This window comes from Gymnoscopelus microlampas, assembly GCF_963454915.1.
Source record: "Gymnoscopelus microlampas genome assembly, chromosome: 16".
Taxonomy (NCBI): domain Eukaryota; kingdom Metazoa; phylum Chordata; class Actinopteri; order Myctophiformes; family Myctophidae; genus Gymnoscopelus; species Gymnoscopelus microlampas.
In genome coordinates, this window is record NC_139953.1 from 34,473,134 (window position 1) to 34,492,745 (window position 19,612).

General features: G+C 42.0%; 2 protein-coding genes and 1 long non-coding RNA gene across 4 annotated transcripts in view; 2 read left to right on the forward strand and 1 right to left on the reverse strand.

The window, feature by feature from the left end:
- dse (dermatan sulfate epimerase) overlaps positions 1 to 2,929 on the forward strand; it is a 34,395-nt gene extending 31,466 nt beyond the window's left edge. Inside the window, exon 6 of the mRNA XM_084083184.1 lies at positions 134 to 2,929. Coding sequence (XP_083939310.1) covers positions 134 to 1,889 — 1,756 coding nt within the window. The 3' untranslated portion in view covers positions 1,890 to 2,929. The remainder of the gene's footprint in view (positions 1 to 133) is intronic.
- Positions 2,123 to 6,112, reverse strand: LOC311063660. The gene is made up of 3 exons (XR_014602627.1): positions 4,238 to 6,112; positions 3,686 to 3,823; positions 2,123 to 3,449 (listed from the first exon to the last, which is right to left on the reverse strand). It is a non-coding gene; the product is annotated as an uncharacterized lncRNA (long non-coding RNA).
- Positions 6,113 to 12,233: 6,121 nt separating this feature from the next.
- Positions 12,234 to 18,274, forward strand: LOC311063445 (serine/threonine-protein kinase/endoribonuclease IRE1-like). Of its 2 annotated transcripts, none has more exons than XM_084082908.1 (7): positions 12,234 to 12,472; positions 12,947 to 14,714; positions 15,626 to 15,798; positions 15,881 to 16,101; positions 16,364 to 16,511; positions 16,769 to 16,875; positions 17,629 to 18,274. In XM_084082908.1, the coding sequence occupies exons 2-7, from the start codon at positions 12,965 to 12,967 to the stop codon at positions 17,843 to 17,845; spliced, it is 2,616 nt and encodes an 871-aa protein (XP_083939034.1). In that variant the 5' UTR covers positions 12,234 to 12,472; positions 12,947 to 12,964; the 3' UTR covers positions 17,846 to 18,274. The 2 variants fall into 2 exon arrangements, with proteins under 2 accessions (XP_083939034.1, XP_083939035.1); XM_084082909.1 differs by having other exon boundaries at positions 13,743 to 14,714.
- Positions 18,275 to 19,612: the final 1,338 nt, after the last annotated feature.

Sequence of the window (19,612 nt, forward strand, 5' to 3'; positions counted from 1 at the left end):
TGTGTGTGTGTGTGTGTGTGTGTGTGTGTGTGTGTGTGTGTGTGTGTGTGTGTGTGTGTGTGTGTGTGTGTGTGTGTGTGTGTGATTTATTTGAGGTGGAATTCTGAACTCACCCCATCACTATTTTCTGTAGGTATGATCCAGGCCTGATCTCGAAGCCTCCCCCGGATTTTGGAACATCTCGACTCCACCACTTTGAAGACTGGGGAGTGGTCACCTATGGGAGTGCTTTACCCGCCGACACCAACCACTCCTTCCTCTCCTTCAAGTCGGGGAAGCTCGGAGGACGCGCCATTTTCGACATCGTCCATCGGAACAAGTACAAAGACTGGATCAAAGGATGGAGAAACTTCAATGCTGGCCACGAGCACCCGGACCAGAACACTTTCACTTTTGCACCCAACGGTGTACCTTTCATCACGGAGGCGCTCTATGGACCCAAATACACTTTCCTGAACAATGGCGTGTTGTTTGGCCCGGCCGCCTCTGGAAGCTGCTTTAGGCCCTGGGCCGGCCAGGTCACGGAGGCCTGCGATTCCAAGTGGCTCAAGTACAAGGTGGGCCTGGCGGCCGACACCCAGGGCCGGGTGGAGGCCGCCATGGAGAGACAGGGGATGGTGTTTGTGCGAGGGGAGGGACAGGCCGCTTACAGTCCTGACCTGAAGATTAAGAGCTTCCAGAGGAACCTTCTGCTCCTCCACCCTCAGCTGCTGCTGCTAGTCGACCACATACATCTAGACGCAGACAGCCCCACCAGGGCCATGAGTGCCTTTTTTCACAACACAGAGTTGCCGTTTCAGGACGCCAAGGTAGACGGCGTGCACGGGGCGTTCGTCTTGCACGGCAAAGACTCTTACAAAATGTTCTGGATGGACGACACAGGCTTCAGCGACAAAGGAGCGCTGGGGTACTGGAACTACCCCCGCGGGTACCCGTACAATGGCTCCAACTTTGTGAACGTGACTATGCCACTAAGGTTTCCCCACACCAGGGCGGCGTACATCTTTTTCGGGCCAGGGGTGGACGTGCAGAGCTTCAGCCTGCGCGGCGACAACCAGAGAGTGGACATCTACCTGGCCACCAAGGACCACACCTACACCATCTACCTGCTGACCGGCGAGGTCCCCAGCAAGCCCCTGTTCGCCATGGTCCTGGTGGACCAGAAGAAGATCGTGTTCGAGAAACCCGGGGCCGGCGTGGCGGACGGCTCCCCCGACGAGGTGGAGGAATACGTCAACGTGGTGGAGGACAACCTCGGGCACGCCAAGCCCGTCTTCCAGCAGATGGAGAGACACATCCTGGGCCGGGTGCTCAACTCGGCCAGCTTCCGCAAGACCGCGGAGCGCCTGCTCCAGTTCTCGGACAAGAGGAAGACAGAGGAGATCATCGAGAAGATGTTCACCATGAAGAAGCAGGGCAAGGGCAAAGGGGGCAAGAAGGTGAACCTCGGGGAGAAGCTCTCGGAGAGCATGCCCGACATTTTTGCACAGATCGAGGAGAGCGAGAAGAAGGAGAGAAAGAGGACTACGAAGCGCGTTTACGACGAGAACCCGGAGGAGGGGGGCGCGGACGGAGACTCCCGGGCGTTTTTGGATTACGCCGACGGCCGCGGGAAAAACAGAAAGGGGGGCTTCGTCAAGGGCCGCAAGTTCAAGGAGGTCCACATGGTGGCCACGGCCGGGAGCGAGGGTCCGTCGAGCACCGCCTCCTACATCAGACTGTTCCTCATCCTGAACATAGCCACGTTCTTCCTGCTGCTGGCCGTGTTGCTGACGCGCTTCCAGAGGGCTCGTAGCCTGCACACCCAGCGCTGTTTCTATGGCGTCCTTCTCATTGACAGTTTCATCTTACTGTACCTCTATTCATCCTGCTCTCACACACAGTGCTGACGTCGTGCAAACAGCGTGTAAATATAACTAGGGGGATCATCCGTCGACTATATCAGTGGTTCTCAACCTTTTCAGGCCGCGACCCCCCCAAAAATAATCATACTGTAGGCATTACATTTAGTTTGACTCGGTTCCACAGATAAATATTGTGAAAATAGCCGATCTACAAGCTTATATCATTTGACAATTTGGCCAATGTCTGACCAGTTTTTGGTCTTTAAAAAAAAGATATGTTTTTGGTATTGCCTTAAATTGTCACTCACTGTCATCTCGGGACCCCCCCAAAATCATGTGGGGACCCCTCTGGGGGTCCCGACCCCCAGGTTGAGAACCACTGGACTATATCATTCACTGACCATATTCACACGGCAGACATTTTTCTCCTACAATCATACTCGGTTACGATTTACAATTTAGACATTTAGCAGGTTACTTTTATCCAGAGCGACTCGCAGCTCTGAGTTTTTTGGGCCTCCCGCCATCTCTCCAGTCATTTAGTCAACAGAAAACACATTTTCAGGTCAGGATACCAATTTTATCCAATCAGGAGAATTGAATCCCGCCAAAGAGTGGAAAATGGCCCGAAAATGGCCCGGCTGTGTGAATATGGTCGATCATGGATGAAAAGAACCATACACCTCAGTCTGAGCCAGAATCTACCTAATGTGTGTCCAGGAAAAAAAGAAAATATTGATTCCAAATAGGAATTGATGAATGGCCTATAAGAAACCAGACCACCTCTGATGTAATAAGCTTCTGTGGAGCTGTAGAATGTGCGTGTGTGAAGTGTGTCCTGTACAGTGTCGAGGTGTCCTGCCTTAATGTCAAACGATCTCAAGGTTAGCCACTAAAATGCCTCTGTTGTCTCCATCCGTCTGTACTTGAGATGTCTATATAGTTCTTAGGAGTAAAGTAGAAATGTATATACATATACTGTATATATATACATATATATATATATATGAAAGCAAAATATATTTTTGTGGTGGTGTCTTTTTTTTTTACCATTTTTTATTAAAATGAATACACATGCATCATCATTTTTGCTAGTCTCGCGTAGCCAAACGATCAGTGACACACGGTGACACACTCCTGTATAAAGTCAATGTAGGCCTGAGACCCAAGATCTTATAATTAACAATAGATTAGAGGAACAGCGGTTCTCAAAGTGGGGTTCAGGGACCCTCAGGGTTCACTGAGTGGGTTCTAAATGGACCCTTACAAGGTCTGTAACTTAAAAAAAAGACACACAAAATACAAAAAAGTTTGAGAACCACTGGATTAGAACCAGAATGATAATTTGACTGATAGAATGGCCATGCCACATACTTGCCCCACATTAGTACAATGATGCCATCTGCTGGCTACATATGCTCAAACAGGCTTTATCGGCATGAGAAAACAGCCAAAGCAAATGTGGGGAAAAAAGTACGTACAATTAAAAGGGAATAAAGAAAAATGTAAACAGAGCTAAGTCACATTTTAACTTTGTGATAACTGTTAGAAATAGTTATGTAGGCCTACATGTAAACACGGTAACTTGCAGTGGTGGAAAAAGTACTTCAATTCTTTACTTAAGTAAAAGTATCAATACTGCAATATAAAAATACTCTGTTTCAAGTAAAAGTCCAAAATTCTAAATTTACTTGAGTAAAAGTACAAAGGTATTGGCATCAAAATGTACTTAAAGTACCAAAAGTAAAAGTACTAAATATTTGAAAATAGCAGATCTACAAGCTCACAACGCGTCGCTTACGCGTCGCTTACTTTCCACCACTGGTAACTTGGTATAAAACCATTGAGCATTCTCAAATACTGATACGTATGGTGACATCCTCCTGTATAAATTCAATGTAGTGGCTAAAACTGTGTGGAAACAATCCTGAGAACCGTTGCAAAGACTTTAGGGCAGTCCTTCATATGCGGGCGATGACCTGATCAGGGACGTGCACAGATAGACTCTAGGTGGTGCTAGAGCACCTGCCCTTTGCCCTCTTGACCAGAAGTGTTGTCAGTTTACAGCAGGGGTCTTCAATAGGGGGTCCGGGACCCCTAAGGGGTCCTCAGAGTTACTACAGGGGGTCCGCCAAATCTTTATGTGATATGATTTTTCTTTTTACCATAACCACTCGAAACCTAGCATCCCTTTTCTGAGGAGAACTTTAGCCAAAAATAGCAGATCTACAAGCTCACAACGCCTCGCAGCGAGGCGTTGTGAGCTTGTAGATCTGCTATTTTTGGCAAAGAGGTATAGGTGTAGAGGGAAAAAAGAGCAGACCAAGTAAACAAAAAAAAGTATAATTTACTTGAGCACCTGCCCCTCAAAATGTCTGTGCACGCCACTGGACCTGATAGGTTTCCAATGCAGTGGGTGTAGGTTTGTTAGCTGACTTTCTCTACAACTACATTGAATTTAGATGTCACCAGTGGTGTAAAAAGTACTCACATTTTGTACTTAAGTAAAAGTATCAATACTGCAATGTAGAAATACTTATTACAATTAAAAGTCTGGAATAAAAAATGTACTTGAGTAAAAGACAAAGTACAAAAGTATTGGTATCAAAATGTACTTAAAGTACCAAAAGTAGACAGTACTCATTCTGCAGAATGTCCCATTTCACAAGTTTTCAAATACAAATCTTTTGAAAATAGCCGATCTACTTGTAGATCGGCTATTTTCAAATAGCCAGTTTATAAGGCTGAAGTGGCAAATGTATGTTTTGTAATAATAATCTAAATCTACAAAGTAACTAGTAACTAAAGTTTTCAAATAATTGTAGTGGAGTAAAAGTACAATATTTGCCTCTGAGATGTAGTGGAGTAGAAGTGAAAGTATTGAAATTTGGAAACAGGCCAGAAAAGTAAAAGTACTTAAAATGTTTACTTAAGAACATTTACTTAGTTACTTTACACCACTGGATGTCACCAGACGTGTCGTAGACGGAGATCTCCAATTGTCTGTCTACGTGAGACTATCATCGTGCTTATAGTGGATGTGTGAACTCAGAATAGAGAACCTGCCATGGAATATTTGGAGTGCTTATCAGTGATTATGATGGAAACACCATCATTGACCATATTCGTTCCATTTGTACCCACTCTTGAAACAGTTTGTGTTAAGGTATCTTTACACAGTAAAACCCTCTCTGTTACTTTAACTCTGAGACTGTACAAATGTACAGTTATTTGTACATTTGTGCAGTCACAGAGTACAAATGGATAATAAATGACTGTGTAGGCGGCCATATTTACCTCAGATAAAATATAGCCCATGAAGGTATACTAGGCTTATGTTTCTCAAGCACTGCTCAGTAGTCGTTCACTAGTCATAAGTGTATTTTGTATTGCTCTTTGTTTTTCTTCTGCCAATATTTAACATTGTAGCTCAAATACTACATGTCCTCAGTGTTAATTTGACTCTTGAGTGTGTAACATTTGACCCAAATGGACCCTTATATTGTCACAATGATTTTGTACATTTAACTCCTCATTCATTCACACTCACATAAATATTTTTGAATGTAATTATAATAGAACAGTGGTTCTCAAAGTGGGGTCCAGGGTCTCTCAGGGTTCCTTGAGGGGGTTCTAAATTGACCTTTAGAAGTCTGTAACTCGCACAAAACACAGTTGCCCTGGGGCAAATTTGGCGGTATTCACCTGGTAGGCCTATTCCTAAACATAACCTCAGTAAAACGCTGCCAAAACCTAAACTTATTCCTAAACGTAACCTCAGTAAAACTATGCCTAACCTTAAACTTATTTCTAACCTTATCCTCAGCAATACAAATACAAGAAGTCTTCCGGATACCGTATACTGTCAGAGTTAAAGAGAGACCTTGAAATTCAAAAGTTTGATAACCACTGTAATAGATCAATAATTTTGTCAGATGGCATTCCGTTACCCTTAGTGTGATTCAGAGTTTCATAGTAAAAACATGAAAAATTAATAAACAAATAAGCAATCCTCACCCTCCAAATCATAATGCAATAAACACAGAGCTGTCTTTATATAAATCCTGACTGATGGTGGCCCAATATTTCACACCCGGTAGAACGTTGGCCAACAAATCAACACAACGTTCCAGACAGACACAATTGTCTTTAACTGAATAAAGTCTTTTTTCACAGCATGTTGGTGTTGTTTTCTTTTTGTCTTTTTTCCTTAAGGCCTGAGGCCTATTCTACAAAATGTCTTCTAAATCCTAACAGTTTTCTGAAAAACTTGTGTTGCTATTTCAGTGGTGCTCAAACTTTTTCATGTCAAGGACCCCCAAAGTTATATGTATTTGGCTGTGGACCCCCATCTCGAAATAGTTTTGTTCCAGGGACCCCCAGAAGCAAAGATTTGAGTTAAAAATGTTTGCTTTGAAAATAAATATATATTCAAAGATTTGCACAAACTTTCATGATTTTTCAAAAATAGCAGATCTACAAGCTCATTGCGCGGCACGAAGTGACACGATGTGAGCTGGTATATCTGCTATTTTTGAATGGCCAAAGTATAACATAATGGTTAAAGTGGGTAAAATGATTGTGACACTATTTTGACTACTTAAATGTCACAGATGCTTTCCTAGTTTTAATCGGTTAAAGCTGTTGGGGACAGTGATTTTCACCAACCATACATATTGTAACTATTGCAATATACAATGGTTCTCAAAGTGGGGTCCAGGGGACCCTCAGGGTTCCATGGGGTTCCAAATGGAGAGTGTACGAATGTAACCAATAAATGGACCCTTTTGTACACTCTGTGTTATTGGGGGCATTGAAAAGAAAAGGTTTGAGAACCGTACTCGGATGTAGCCTACTGATGAAAGACTTAATATTCACTAAAATATTTAAGTTGATAGACTGTCCATTCACATATTCACTGTAGTGGGGGTCCCTGGGGGTCCCTGGAACAAAACATTTTGGATGGGGGGGGGGGGGGGGGGGTCCGTGGCCAAATACATATCATTTTGGGGGTCCTTGACATAAAAAGGTTTGAGAACCACTGATAATATAGCAACGTAAGTGTTTCAGAAAACTGTTTAGGATTTAGAAGATATTTGTAGAATCGGGCCTCAGGTCTTAATGGGTTGGGACCAGGAACGCATTTGTCATTTTAGATTTCTTTGGCTATTCAAAAATAGCGGATAATCAAGCTTGTAGATCTGCTATTTTTGAAAAGACGTGAAAATGTGTGCAATTTGGCAAATTCTACAAATGTCTGTCTTCTAAATCCTAACAGATTTAAAAAAAAACGTATGTTGCTATAATATCAGTGGTTCTCAAACGTTTTCATGTCAAGGACCCCCAAAATGATATGTGTTTGGCTGCCGACCAAAAATGTGTTGTTCCAGGGACCCCCCAGAAGCAAGGGATTGTTTGGCGCAGACCTGCCACTACTGCAGCCCTGACACTGTTTTCTACTAGGGGGTGTCTGTCAGTGACTGCTGATTGCTGTGACTGGAAACCCCTCCCACAGGAAGACTGTACTACTGTACTTAAGTAAACATTTGAGTTATTTGTACTTTACTTGAGTATTTCCAATTTACAATACTTCTACTTCTATTCCACTACATCTCAGAAGCAAATATTGTACTTTTATTCCACTACAATTATTTGAAAACTTTAGTTACTTTGCAGATATAAATTATTACATTATAAAACATACATTAACCACTTTAGCCCTATTTCATACATAGGCTATTTGAAAATAGAAATTCTACAAGCTCGCAACGCGTCACATCGCGCGCGACAGGTTGTGAGCTTGTAGATCTGCTATTTTCAAATATTTTAGTACTTTTACTTTTGATACTTTAAGTATATTTTGATGCCAAAACTTTTGTACTTTTTTAATTCTGGACTTTTAGGCTACTTGTAACAGAGTATTTCTATATTGCAGTATTGGTACTTTTACTTAGAAGAAGAGAGAGAGAGAGAGAGAGAGAGAGAGAGAGAGAGAGAGAGAGAGAGAGAGCGAGCGGGCGAGCGAGAGCGAGACCGGGAAATGCCATTCATACAATGTCTATACGTGGACTGTAACCTCGCATCACCAGTCTTTCCACCTCGGAGGAAAGCCTGGTCTGCGTTCCAGAAGACAACATATGATCCGGTCTAGACCACGCCTACTGAAAAAAAGAAAGAAAAAAGAATCCTCTTTCCGGTTCTGCCTATCCGGTTTTGCGGTTTAAATGGAATAGAATTTCCCCGTGGGATAATACCGACGCTAAATAGTCTCCGGATAGTGCACGCACATTTACATTTAAAAAATAAGCTAAACAATGCCGTATTATTAGCACGTACCCAGGGGGCAAAGGGGGGTGTGCTGCATTTGCCCTGCCATCAAAGGTTGGCCACCAGAAATAATATCTATGACCCAGTAGGATCACAACCTATATGGACAACCCGGTCAATTTTTTGCTGGAAATCCAATATGGCCGCCTCAATATTGGCCCCTATCAGAAAATAGCTTTGGCGATAACTTTTGAACCAGATGGGCTAGAAATGCAAACTTGGTGTCTATTTCATGGTTTCAGAGCATGAGAAACTCAATGGAATACTTATCTTTATGATTAGGTGTGTCTGGACCTTTACTTTGCATATTTCCAAGATGGACGCCACCCGAAAATGAGTTTTACTATGACTTTTACAGTGACAGCTAACTGTTATGGCAAAAAGTCTGCTTTTTAAGCAATATGAACACATTTGGTCAGTTTGAGCTTTCATTTCTATGTTGTCAATATGGCTGCAGTCATAAATAATGTATGGTATTACATTTTTGCTCAGATTCTATCTATAGTTGTGGGGATGATTGCAGAGAAAAATCTGAGAAAAAGCCCACAATGTATCATATGTATCATTTTAATAAACTAACTACAATATAAACAGACACATGCACACTCCAAGACTTGCCAAAAACTTCAACTTTAGGGCTATACAAATTAACATAGTGGTATGCATTCAAGTAACATAACAAAATATAGACTACTCGGTGACAAACAGAGTAAAAGCGGAGTTGAGGTTGCCTACAAAAGGTTCATTTTGACCTCTATGGTGCTGTCTTGCCTGCTTCTAAAGCCAATGATACTATGGTACACAATGCTATTCACTGTCACTGTTGTCACGTGTTGCACTGATCCTGCTGCATCGTGTCTCCAGTCCCTTGCAACGGCATCCTAAGTAGCATGGAATTGCCTTCTTTGCACAGGAACAGTTTTTCTGGCCGCCTTTGATACAGCTGCATGTAGATGCAAGGGGGACTGCATTGCTAGCACTGAGAGACCATCCATACTCTGCGAAAGAGGGAATATTCGGCTTGGCGATGTGTGCACATTTATCTATTATGGTTGCTAGAGCAGCTCTTCTCAGGTGCAGGTCAAAGGCATTCTCTGTCGGGGGCAGCAGCTTTAAGAGGGTTGATCTATTATTGAGGAACTTGTACACTCTAAGCTTACTCAGGTCAAAATCCTCCGGGTGGTCCGCTTTGGATGTATATACAGCAATTGTGAGGTCTCGTGCCTGATTGATGACATCATCTGAGAAGGAATCAGAAGAGTTTTCACCAAACTCCTCAAGTGCAGGGAGATCCAGACACATGCTGGCCTTGAACCATGCATTCTTCCCAGTGAAGAAGGGATAGCTGGTGGTATCTCTGCCACTTAAACTATGGATAAAGGGCACGGCACGACACTGTGCGAGCCCCAGTGCTGATACCATTTGATGGATAGGAAGGTATGAATTTTGCTCTGTTCTCACCCACAGCTCTGGAAGGCATCTGAGATGGGTTGCTTCATAGTAAAGGCACATGATGATGATGTCTGTGTCATTGGCATGGATGACAACTCTGTCAACTTTGTCATTCTGGACACTGTACAGGGTGTGGAGTATTATTCTTGTATCAGCCTCCTGTTGTGTGGATTCTAGTGCAGGGACATCTTCAATAGACCCCTCCTTGATCACCACACTCATTGTCTCTTCTTTAAACCCCCCACCCAGGTAAAGATGTGTTGGACCAAGGGCCGACTTAAGTTTCTCATTTTCACACCATTCGTCACAGAGGAAACTCAATAGGTTTGCCTTGTTAGCTGACACAGCAAAAAACTCCCGAGGATCTGGAGCTGTGCAATGCATACTGACTTCATATTCTTTGGAAGGTTTTGGTCGAGCATATCTGTGTTCTTGCTCAGCTGTCTTAAGACTAGGTCCACTGTACCGGTCACAACAGAAGTGAATGATCTCTGTGCCAGCAGGCACATCATTCAACAGCAGACGTTGGTATCGTTCAGCGATTGTTCCAAATGCTTCACCTTTCAGGAACGACCAATGGCGTATGGCATACATGGGACCAATAACTACTGCTGTTTTTCTGTCCTCTGTAGGCAGGTCAGGGATGCATGCAACTTTGGTCTCCTCTTTCAGGACCTTCACAAGGCTTGCCTTGGTACCTGTTCTCATCCTGCCATCTTCCTGAAAGAGGGAAGGGGGGAAGTCACTGCACTCCTGGTTGCCTATAAAGTCAACAAGGTTGAGTTCTCCATCACTGGCTATGATTTGGCTCATGCGCAGGAGGGCAGTAATTTCATTGCTCTTGCCAGGTGCTGAGGTTTTCCCCTTCGATTTTTTGGATTTTGTGTTTTGAGTGTGGAAAGTGTTAAGCTTCATTATGCTTGTCTTCTTCTGATTACTGGACAGTGATTCACACAGTGCCTTCAGACCCAGTTCTTTCACACTCATCAAGTCGTCCTTGACTGTGGAATCAGCACACTGTCCTGTAGATATGTTGATCATGGATGATGTTCTCACTGTAAATGGGTTAGTCTCCACTGCTGCCATGACCTTGACTACCATCTCTGCATCCCGGGTTACACGACTCTGACCAGACTCATGGTGTGGGTTGGAGGAGTGGAGGTGGAGCATAGACTTGAGCTCTGCAGAGACAGCTGCAGTGAGTGGTTTTGTGTAGACCCATTTTGTCCGGGCAGCAGGGCTGAGTGTAATGCCATCCAGACCGCTTGCTTCCTTGGCATCAGCATTATAGGTCTGCTCCAGTAGCATGTCAAGAGCAACACTGTTGTGGCTGCCATCTGCTCGTCTGCCAACAAATACACCTGCCATCAGTGCTTCATGTACCTCTGAGGCCGTTTCTGATAGTTTCTTCATCTCAGCCAAAAACAGAGGTAAAGATTGCTGCCCGTACTTGTAGTGGCCTGCTGCAGTGAGGTAGGGTATCATTCTTGCTGATTCACAGAGATGTCCTGTCCAGTCACCTTCCCGATCGTAGTAGATAAACCTTTGGAGAATATCTAACATTTCCAGGAAGGTTGCCCAGAGGACTGCAGTTGGTTGGAAATTCCATGCTACTTAGGATGCCGTTGCCAGGGACTGGAGACACGATGCAGCAGGATCAGTGCAACACGTGACAACAGTGACAGTGAATAGCATTGTACCATAGTATCATTGGCTCTAGATGCAGGCAAGACAGCACCATAGAGGTCAAAATGAACCTTTTGTAGGCAACCTCAACTCCGCTTTTACTCTGTTTGTCACTAAGTAGTCTATATTTTGTTATGTTACTTGAATGCATACCACTATGTTAATTTGTATAGCCCTAAAGTTGACGTTTTTGGCAAGTCTTGGAGTGTGCATGTGTCTGTTTATATTGTAGTTAGTTTATTAAAATGATACATAAGATAAATTGTGGGCTTTTTCTCAGATTTTTCTCTGCAATCATCCCCACAACTATAGATAGAATCTGAGCAAAAATGTAATACCATACATTATTTATGACTGCAGCCATATTGACAACATAGAAATTAAAGCTCAAACTGACCAAATGTGTTCATATTGCTTAAAAGCAGACTTTTTGCCATAACAGTTAGCTGTCACTGTAAAAGTCATAGTAAAACTCATTTGGTGGCGTCCATCTTGGAAATATGCAAAGTAAAGGTCCAGACACACCTAATCATAAAGATAAGTATTCCATTGAGTTTCTCATGCTCTGAAACCATGAAATAGACACCAAGTTTGCATTTCTAGCCCATCTGGTTCAAAAGTTATCGCCAAAGCTATTTTCTGATAGGGGCCAATATTGAGGCGGCCATATTGGATTTCCAGCAAAAAATTGACCGGGTTGTCCATATAGGTTGTGATCCTAGAGGGTCATAGATATTATTTCTGGTGGCCAACCTTTGATGGCAGGGCAAATGCAGGTTTCCAAAAAAAGGGGGGGTTTGCCCCCTGGGTAACGGACCTATTTTGGGGTGAGACGTCTTTCCGGTTCTGCCTATCCGGCCACTTTTTCTTTTTTTTCGACCGGATCATATACCCGAAAATGGAATGCTGCCCAGGCTAGTTGGACTGTACTGTTTGACTGAGAGACTTTAGTAAAAGTTATTGAGAAGAACCTATTACCGTGTTGAACTGAGTCTATTCTGCACCCACACCCACGTCGCTTACACTGGTGGCAGCGGTGGCTGTTGGGATTTTTGCTCAACTTTAGGATTTTTCTAAACTTTAAGTCTCTCCGGAGCTTTAGGCTAACGGTGTGGTAACCGTTAGCTTAGCTTAGCTTCCACACACACTCCTAAACCTAGCAGGTGAGTTTTACACTACTTTAAAAGTACTTTAAAAACTGCTTTAAATATTCACTTATATTAGATATTTCACTTTTTTTGTTGTCATTCTATTGTCTATTCAGGCTTTAGTCAGCCCCCCAGACAGTTTGATATTCATGTTACCCCTTCCTATACAAACCCATTTTAACTTCAAACTCCACTTTCACCATGTTAGATTCACCCGTCCTTGGTTCTGGTGTTTTTTTCATAGTGGTGTTGATGTTTTTTACACTGATTGTCATTTCATAATGTCATTGATGGCTTTTACACTGATTGTCATTTCATAGTGGTGTTGATTGTCATTCCATAGTGGTGTTGCTATCAGAAAGCACAACCAGCATTCCTACCTTTTATAGCTGCTTGACAGCCTGCGGTTGCAGATCTCATGTTTAAATAAAAACATCTAAAATCATATCAGAGCAGATGTATTGACCTCACAATTCTGTCTCCCCACAGATATTCTGAAGCAAAGAAATGGCTCAATTTCCAAAAGAAACACATCCTATAATACAGCTCATTATCAACAATGACCTCCACCATCTGAAGACTTTAGTTAAAGTGGAAGATATGAATAAACTTTACCCATGCAAAGAGGTGAAGGGTCTCATAACTCCCTTGTCAGCTGCAGTAATATTTCACAAAATGCACATTTGTGACTTCCTTCTGACAGAGGGTGCAGACCCAAATTGGGGGGGTGGTGGCCTGTATCCTCTGCATCATGCCTGTGAATCAGCACCAGTTGAATTTGTGAGGAGACTAATTAAAGCAGGAGCCAACACAAATCTGTATGATCCCAGAACAAAGTTGACACCACTTCACATTGCTGTCATCAATGACAGGCCAGATATTATGATAGTCCTTATTGATGCTGGTGTATTAACAACTCCACTCCCTAAAAATCATCTTCAACATTGTAAATACAATAAAAAAATTAGTGAATTTCTTAAGCTTTATGTGGCCATAGATCATAGCGGAGGGGAAATGTATTCTAAAACAAAACTTTTATTTGATGTGCAACTGGCTGTATCCCAGAAAATAGACGTTTTTGAACATTTTGGGAATCGCATGCTGGAGGAGAATCCCCAGAACCACCTGACCGGGATTGATATTCTGTTTATTGGATCAGGATCAAGAGAAGAATACTTAATAATCAAATGTATTAAGTGGCTGAAGGACAATGACCAACTGAACGTCTACGTTGAAAACTTAGTCAAACGATTTCCACAAATAATATATAATTTTCCCGATACAGCAGTTCAAGTTCTACGAGTCATTTTCAGCACAATGGAAGAGATACCCATTGAGGCATCACTGGCTCTGATCCCCCAACTGCTAGAACTCCTTTCCACAAACACTAAACTTTCAGAGGTTCTGTCAGTACTCTATATGATTACACTGAAAACTAAAGTCAACAATGGATGGAATCAGGACTTCATCAACGCACTTTGCACAGCAATTGTTCCTTTTGTGAAATGTAAACGCCTACAGTTTAGCCTAGTGGTGAGAAGGTACACATATGCCACACTGGCAAACCTGCTTCCATTTGTACACACCTCTAACCTCTTTACATCAAAGGGAATAGATCATGTGCCTGAGTCTGTAATTCTGTCTGCACAAGTGCGGAGGGATGAAGTTATGACAGACCAGCTTAGAAAACTGCAAAAGCATCTCAGCATACCAACCTCAGAAATGGAAACGACCAACACAGAGCCATCAAAACAACCACGAGAATGGAACAGAATCAGTAAAAGGTGGAGTCAACAGTTAGAGAAGCTTGCGAACACTCATGAGGATGACAAAGTTGTCAAAGTTGGGAATGTTGTGATGGGGAAAGGTGATGTTTTCCGCATAGCAGGTGGAAGTGATGGAACTCAAGTCTTCTTGGGGTTAAGACATGACGGCACTGAAGTTGCAGTGAAGAGAATGACTCCAGAAAACTATGAAGTGCTGAAGAACGAGAAAGACTTTTTACGTCTTCCAGAGCTTGATGATCCTTCCATTGTACGATATATGGACTTTATAGAGGATGAGAACTATGGATACCTTGTGCTTCAGTTATGTGAATACACACTGGAAGATTACATCAAGTTAGGAATTGAGTTTCCTGGAGGCCGTCTTTCTGAACAGGCGATTACACAACAAGTTCTCACTGGTTTAAAGATACTCCATCATCAGGATCCTCCAATTCTCCACCGCGATATCAAGCCCCAGAATGTCCTGATTGGTAAGTTTTATGTTTATTTAGCTTTCATCATGATCACAGGTTTAAAAATACAGGTGGCATTAAAAACACTGAATGAATTTAGCTGATTACAATATAGAACTTCCGTCTTTATAAATCAAAAGTTCAGAATCTAAAATTTGCAGTTGTCTATCTAAAAATCGAATAACCTAAAACACAAATCTAAAATCCACTATCATTTAAGAGTATGCAGGCTTAAGTGGTTTATTCATAATGTGCGTTTTCCCTTCCTAGAAATGTAGTGGAGTCAAAAGTACAATATTTGTCATGAAATGTTGTGCAGTGAAAGTTATAAATGTCCCAAAATACTCTTATTAGTTCTCAAAAGTAAATTACTTCAGTAAAAGTTTGAGATCAATGTGTAAATAATAATCAAACCATAATAGCCGATCTACAAGCAGTGCGACACATTGTGAGCTTGTAGATCTGCTATTTACGGAAGGAAAACACTTCCCTCTATGCCATCGGCCCCAGCCAATCACAGATTGGGTTATTCCATAGACAGAAACGTCCTCTAGCGAGCGAGGTCTAAACTGTAGTAAAAATAAAGAAAACAATGTCGCTTCTCACAGAAACAAAGACAGTTTTATAATGTTGAAAGACTGTACTTTGCAGTGGGAAACATCTCAGAAACACACCTTTTGTGTAAAATACACTTATGGCCAGAAAAGAAATAATAACCACCAGACGGAAAATCATTGATTGACTCAAGTGCGCATTCAGTGTCTGTAGGAGGGGGCAGGGTACCTGGACCTCTACGACTGGGCCATAGTCATATCATCCACATATTTGCACTGGTCTGTTCCAAGAAGAAAAATAAAACAAGCACCTAATGTATTTTAGTCATTTAAAGATATATAATTTTATATTTATTTATCAAATTTACCCTGCAGATGTTACAAGGAAGGCCAGATTGGCCGATTTTGGAATAAGCAGACGGTTGCCCAGTGGACAAACAACATATTCAACAAGAAGTGCAGGAACAAAATGCTGGAAGGCGAAGGAGACCATTAATGAAGACGATGGTGATGAAGATGTTCCGTATAAAAGAAGTGCTGACATCCAGGTTTGTTGAAATTCTGCATGAGAACAATTTAATTAATGAACACAACACATACTGTCACTAAATGTTCATGTTTATTCTAAAGGTGGCTGGGATGTTGATATACTACATCCTGTCTGGAGGACACCATCCATTTGGTTCAGCAACAAGATGTGAAGGCAAGATTCTGGATGGAAAGTACAACCTGGACCATGTTCAGGATGTGGTTGCCAAGGATCTCATCGAGAGGATGATCAATGAAGACCCAAAGAATAGACCTACTGTGGAAGAATGCTTGGCTCATCCCTTCTTCTGGACAAACAAAAAGTACTAGAAACAAGTAAATATTTTCCATTACACAAACATAAGTAGTAGTGTTATTAGTAGTAGTAGTAGTAGTAGTAGTAGTAGTAGTAGTAGTAGTAGTAGTAGTAGTAGTAATAGCTTTAATCAATGTTATCTGTACTTAATATCATGGCTTAATCACAACCACAGCTCATTTTAACCTCTTAAGCCCTGGTTTCAACAGTGCAAGTAGCCAATCTATGAGCTCACAACTTATTGTTTTTTGTTTTGTCAATTCTTCCAGGAGAATTGATTTCCTGCAAAAGGTTGCAAATGAAAAGGAAATCGACAAGCGCTATGCCAACCCTGACCACCAGAACCTCATGGAGGTATGGAACCAGTGTGCTGAGGAGGGACTGTTCATCACATGGAAAGTCACAATGAAAGACAAGGTGACTAAATCATGTGGGGTTCAGGTGTGTCTGTGTGTCCATTAGACTAAATCATGTGGGGTTCAGATGTGTCTATGACTGTGTCCATTAGACTAAATCATGTGGGGTTCAGGTGTGTCTATGTGTCCATTCGACTAAATCATGTGGGGTTCAGGTGTGTCTATGTGTCCATTAGACTAAATCATGTGGGTTCAGGTGTGTCTATGTGTCCATTAGACAACAAGTCCATTTCATCTTTAAGTTGTGTGTTTTTCCAGTTGCTACAGGAGGTGTTTGCGGAGATGGTGAATAGGAGGAAGAAGTTTCCCTACCATGATGATGGGTTTGGACTGCTGCGCTTCATACGCAATCTCCATCAGCACCAGTAAGTTTGAATTTGAATAAAACAAAACACAGAGCGTAGCCGCTAAAATTATTTTTTAAGTCAAATTATATATATTCTTTTTTTCTAAAGTGTCATCACTTCTCTTGTGTCGATCCAAAAAGAAAAGTACAAAGGTCATAGTCACAATTAAGACACAACACTAGAGATGTTGGTTACATTTGTATGAATTATGTTCTCTTGTATTGAAGATTGTCAATGATTACAATTTATAGTTTTCAATTTAGTCATTTAGCAGATGCTCTTATCCAGAGAGACTTAAAATAAGCAAGGTAAATAATCGCATACATAGAATGCAGAGAGACAGGGTAGTACCTCAACAAACTAGGATAGGCTACCAGGTAAACAATGAACTGTCTAAATAACTTTATATCTATATTATATCTGAATTACATTCTTATCATTTGTGGTCAAGAAAAACAAACTAAGAAACATGAGAACGAGTGACCAAGATATGTGGTCATCATATAGTGGTCAGTCTGTCGCTAGCAACAATTGATAGATAAGTATGTGTTGAGCGTTGTCCAGGATGTTTTAGAGAAGGGAGAAGAGTCTAGGACGTGTGGAGCGTTGTCCAGGGTGTTTTAGAGAAGGGATCCATGAAGCTGAATTACGTTGAATGAAATAATGTGATGTGTTTTACTACTTTATAAAGCAGCAGTTAGATAGATGTCAGTGTGTTCATCATAACATTTAGTGTTCAGTGATATTCACCACTGCTTTGTGTGTTTACAGTGCTGAGGCTGCTGCTGACATTGACCTGATGGAGATGTTTCCTGGTCTCATCGTAAGTGTCTACAGGTTTACTCTGAACCAAGGCTGGAACACACGGATCACCCTGGAAGATTATTATTCAATAAAGTCCACAAATCTTCAGGACAGTGGCGCTTCTAGCTCTGATGGGGCCCTGATGGGGCCCCCCGCCCCAAAAAGACCCAAGAAATCCACATAATGTAGACGTCCTTTAACTCAACTCTGACAGTAGAGATATCCTACATTAATGACAGGAGAAATTACTGTATTGACCACATGAACCCTAGCGTGCTGCGTGCCTATTCTGTAAATATTCTCCAAAGATATGTGGTGTAGAGTGAAAACATCAGGGGTCCTAGGAGAGCCCTGTGGGACTTTTTTCGCGTCTGAAAACCGTCTGAAAACCGGGATAATATGAATGAAGCTGGACGGATTAGCAGAGTGATTGGAACTACATCAACATCTGCTTCTGCTTTGCAGCGAGATCAAAGCGTGACGTTACGACCTCACCAAGATAGCGCGTAGGGAGGTCCCCTCGCCTCGGCTCGGCCCCCTCCCTACCCGTAACTTTGTATAATAATGTGTATGAATGATCGATAATTAAAAACAGGTCAATTTCCGTTTTCCATTCATGTATTGTGTCTGAAATTAAAAGTATTAAAAAGTGAATCTGACAAAACCAGCTGACTCCATTGGATCCTCAAACTTTCTGCTAAACCAGCTAACTCCACCAAAGGGGGGTGGAATTAGCTGGTTTTGATGACACCAGGCTCCACCACCTTTTGACCTCCAACCTCATTGTGAGCTTGGAGGTCCATTCAGCTGTTCTTATCAATGATGAACAAAACCTAACTCCATTTCTGTTTTGTTTTTGTAATTTCCTGAAAAATGGACATTTTGTAGTTAACTGGTTCCTGCCGGACAGCAGAGATATGTTTATTTGTATGTATTTATTTTGTATAGGCTCTCAACTGTTCCCGTGTTTCACTCAGTGTTGCTACTATGACACCTGAATTTCCCCCTGGAAGTCAATACAGGCTTCTCTTCTCTTCTCTTCTCGTATCACAAATAACCTATATATGGTTGTATTGAGGGGTATTTTCATTTATCTTAGAAATCCTGCTTTGACTGGTGGATTAAATCAGTACCAGATGTGCTCCACAACTTTCACTTATGTAAAGGTGACTTGACTGAAACTGTCCAGCCCACTGTGGACACACTGAAACTGAACCTCCATAAAACAGCTCAGAGACTACAGATGTAATAATAATGCTACGCCTAAATTATGGCCGGACTAAGTAATAATAATAATATCATTATTTCATATTTTGGTGGCAAACCTCACGCATGCCAGGGCCTGAGGCCCAATATCTTATGATTAATAGTAGATTAGAACGGTGGTTCTCAAAGTAGGGTCCAGGGACCCTCAGTGTTCCTTGAGGGGGTTCCAAATGGACCCTCACCCTGCCTTACAGGTCTGTAACTCTGACTCTTGGAGTTATGGAGGTCTTTGCAATTAACCTTTTCATGTCAAGGACCCCCAAAAATGATATTTGGCTACAGACCCCCATCGGAAAATGTTTTGTGCAAGGGGGCAGGGACCTCCAGAAAACTTTCCACAAATGTTCATGTTTCTACAAAAAATAGCAAATCTACAAGCTAGAGCGAAGTGATGCGCTATGTTGTATATCTGCTATTTTAATACCATTATAAAATATGGTTAAGAGGTTAATAAAATGATAGTGACGCTATATTAACTAATTTAGCCCCCAAGGACCCCTGGGGGTCCCCGGACCCCACTTTGAGAAGCAATGTAGATAATCAATTCTACATGTTGCAGGCCACTGCTGGCAATAGATCAACAATACTGCCATCTGCTGGCCACACATACCTACTACATGTAACGGTCCAGGAATAGTTTTCCAAACGCAAGGCGTCGCTGTAGGATGTCAGTTTGACTCTTACA

What these genes read in the sequence shown, in the direction of transcription:
- LOC311063445 (XM_084082908.1), top strand. Translation starts at nt 12,965, where the DNA reads ATGGCTCAATTTCCAAAAGAAACACATCCTATAATACAGCTCATTATC. An exon ending in AAGTCACAATGAAAGACAAG is followed by an intron (nt 16,512 to 16,768) that starts GTGACTAAATCA and finishes GTGTTTTTCCAG; the next exon opens with TTGCTACAGGAGGTGTTTGC. An exon ending in CGCAATCTCCATCAGCACCA is followed by an intron (nt 16,876 to 17,628) that starts GTAAGTTTGAAT and finishes GTGTGTTTACAG; the next exon opens with TGCTGAGGCTGCTGCTGACA.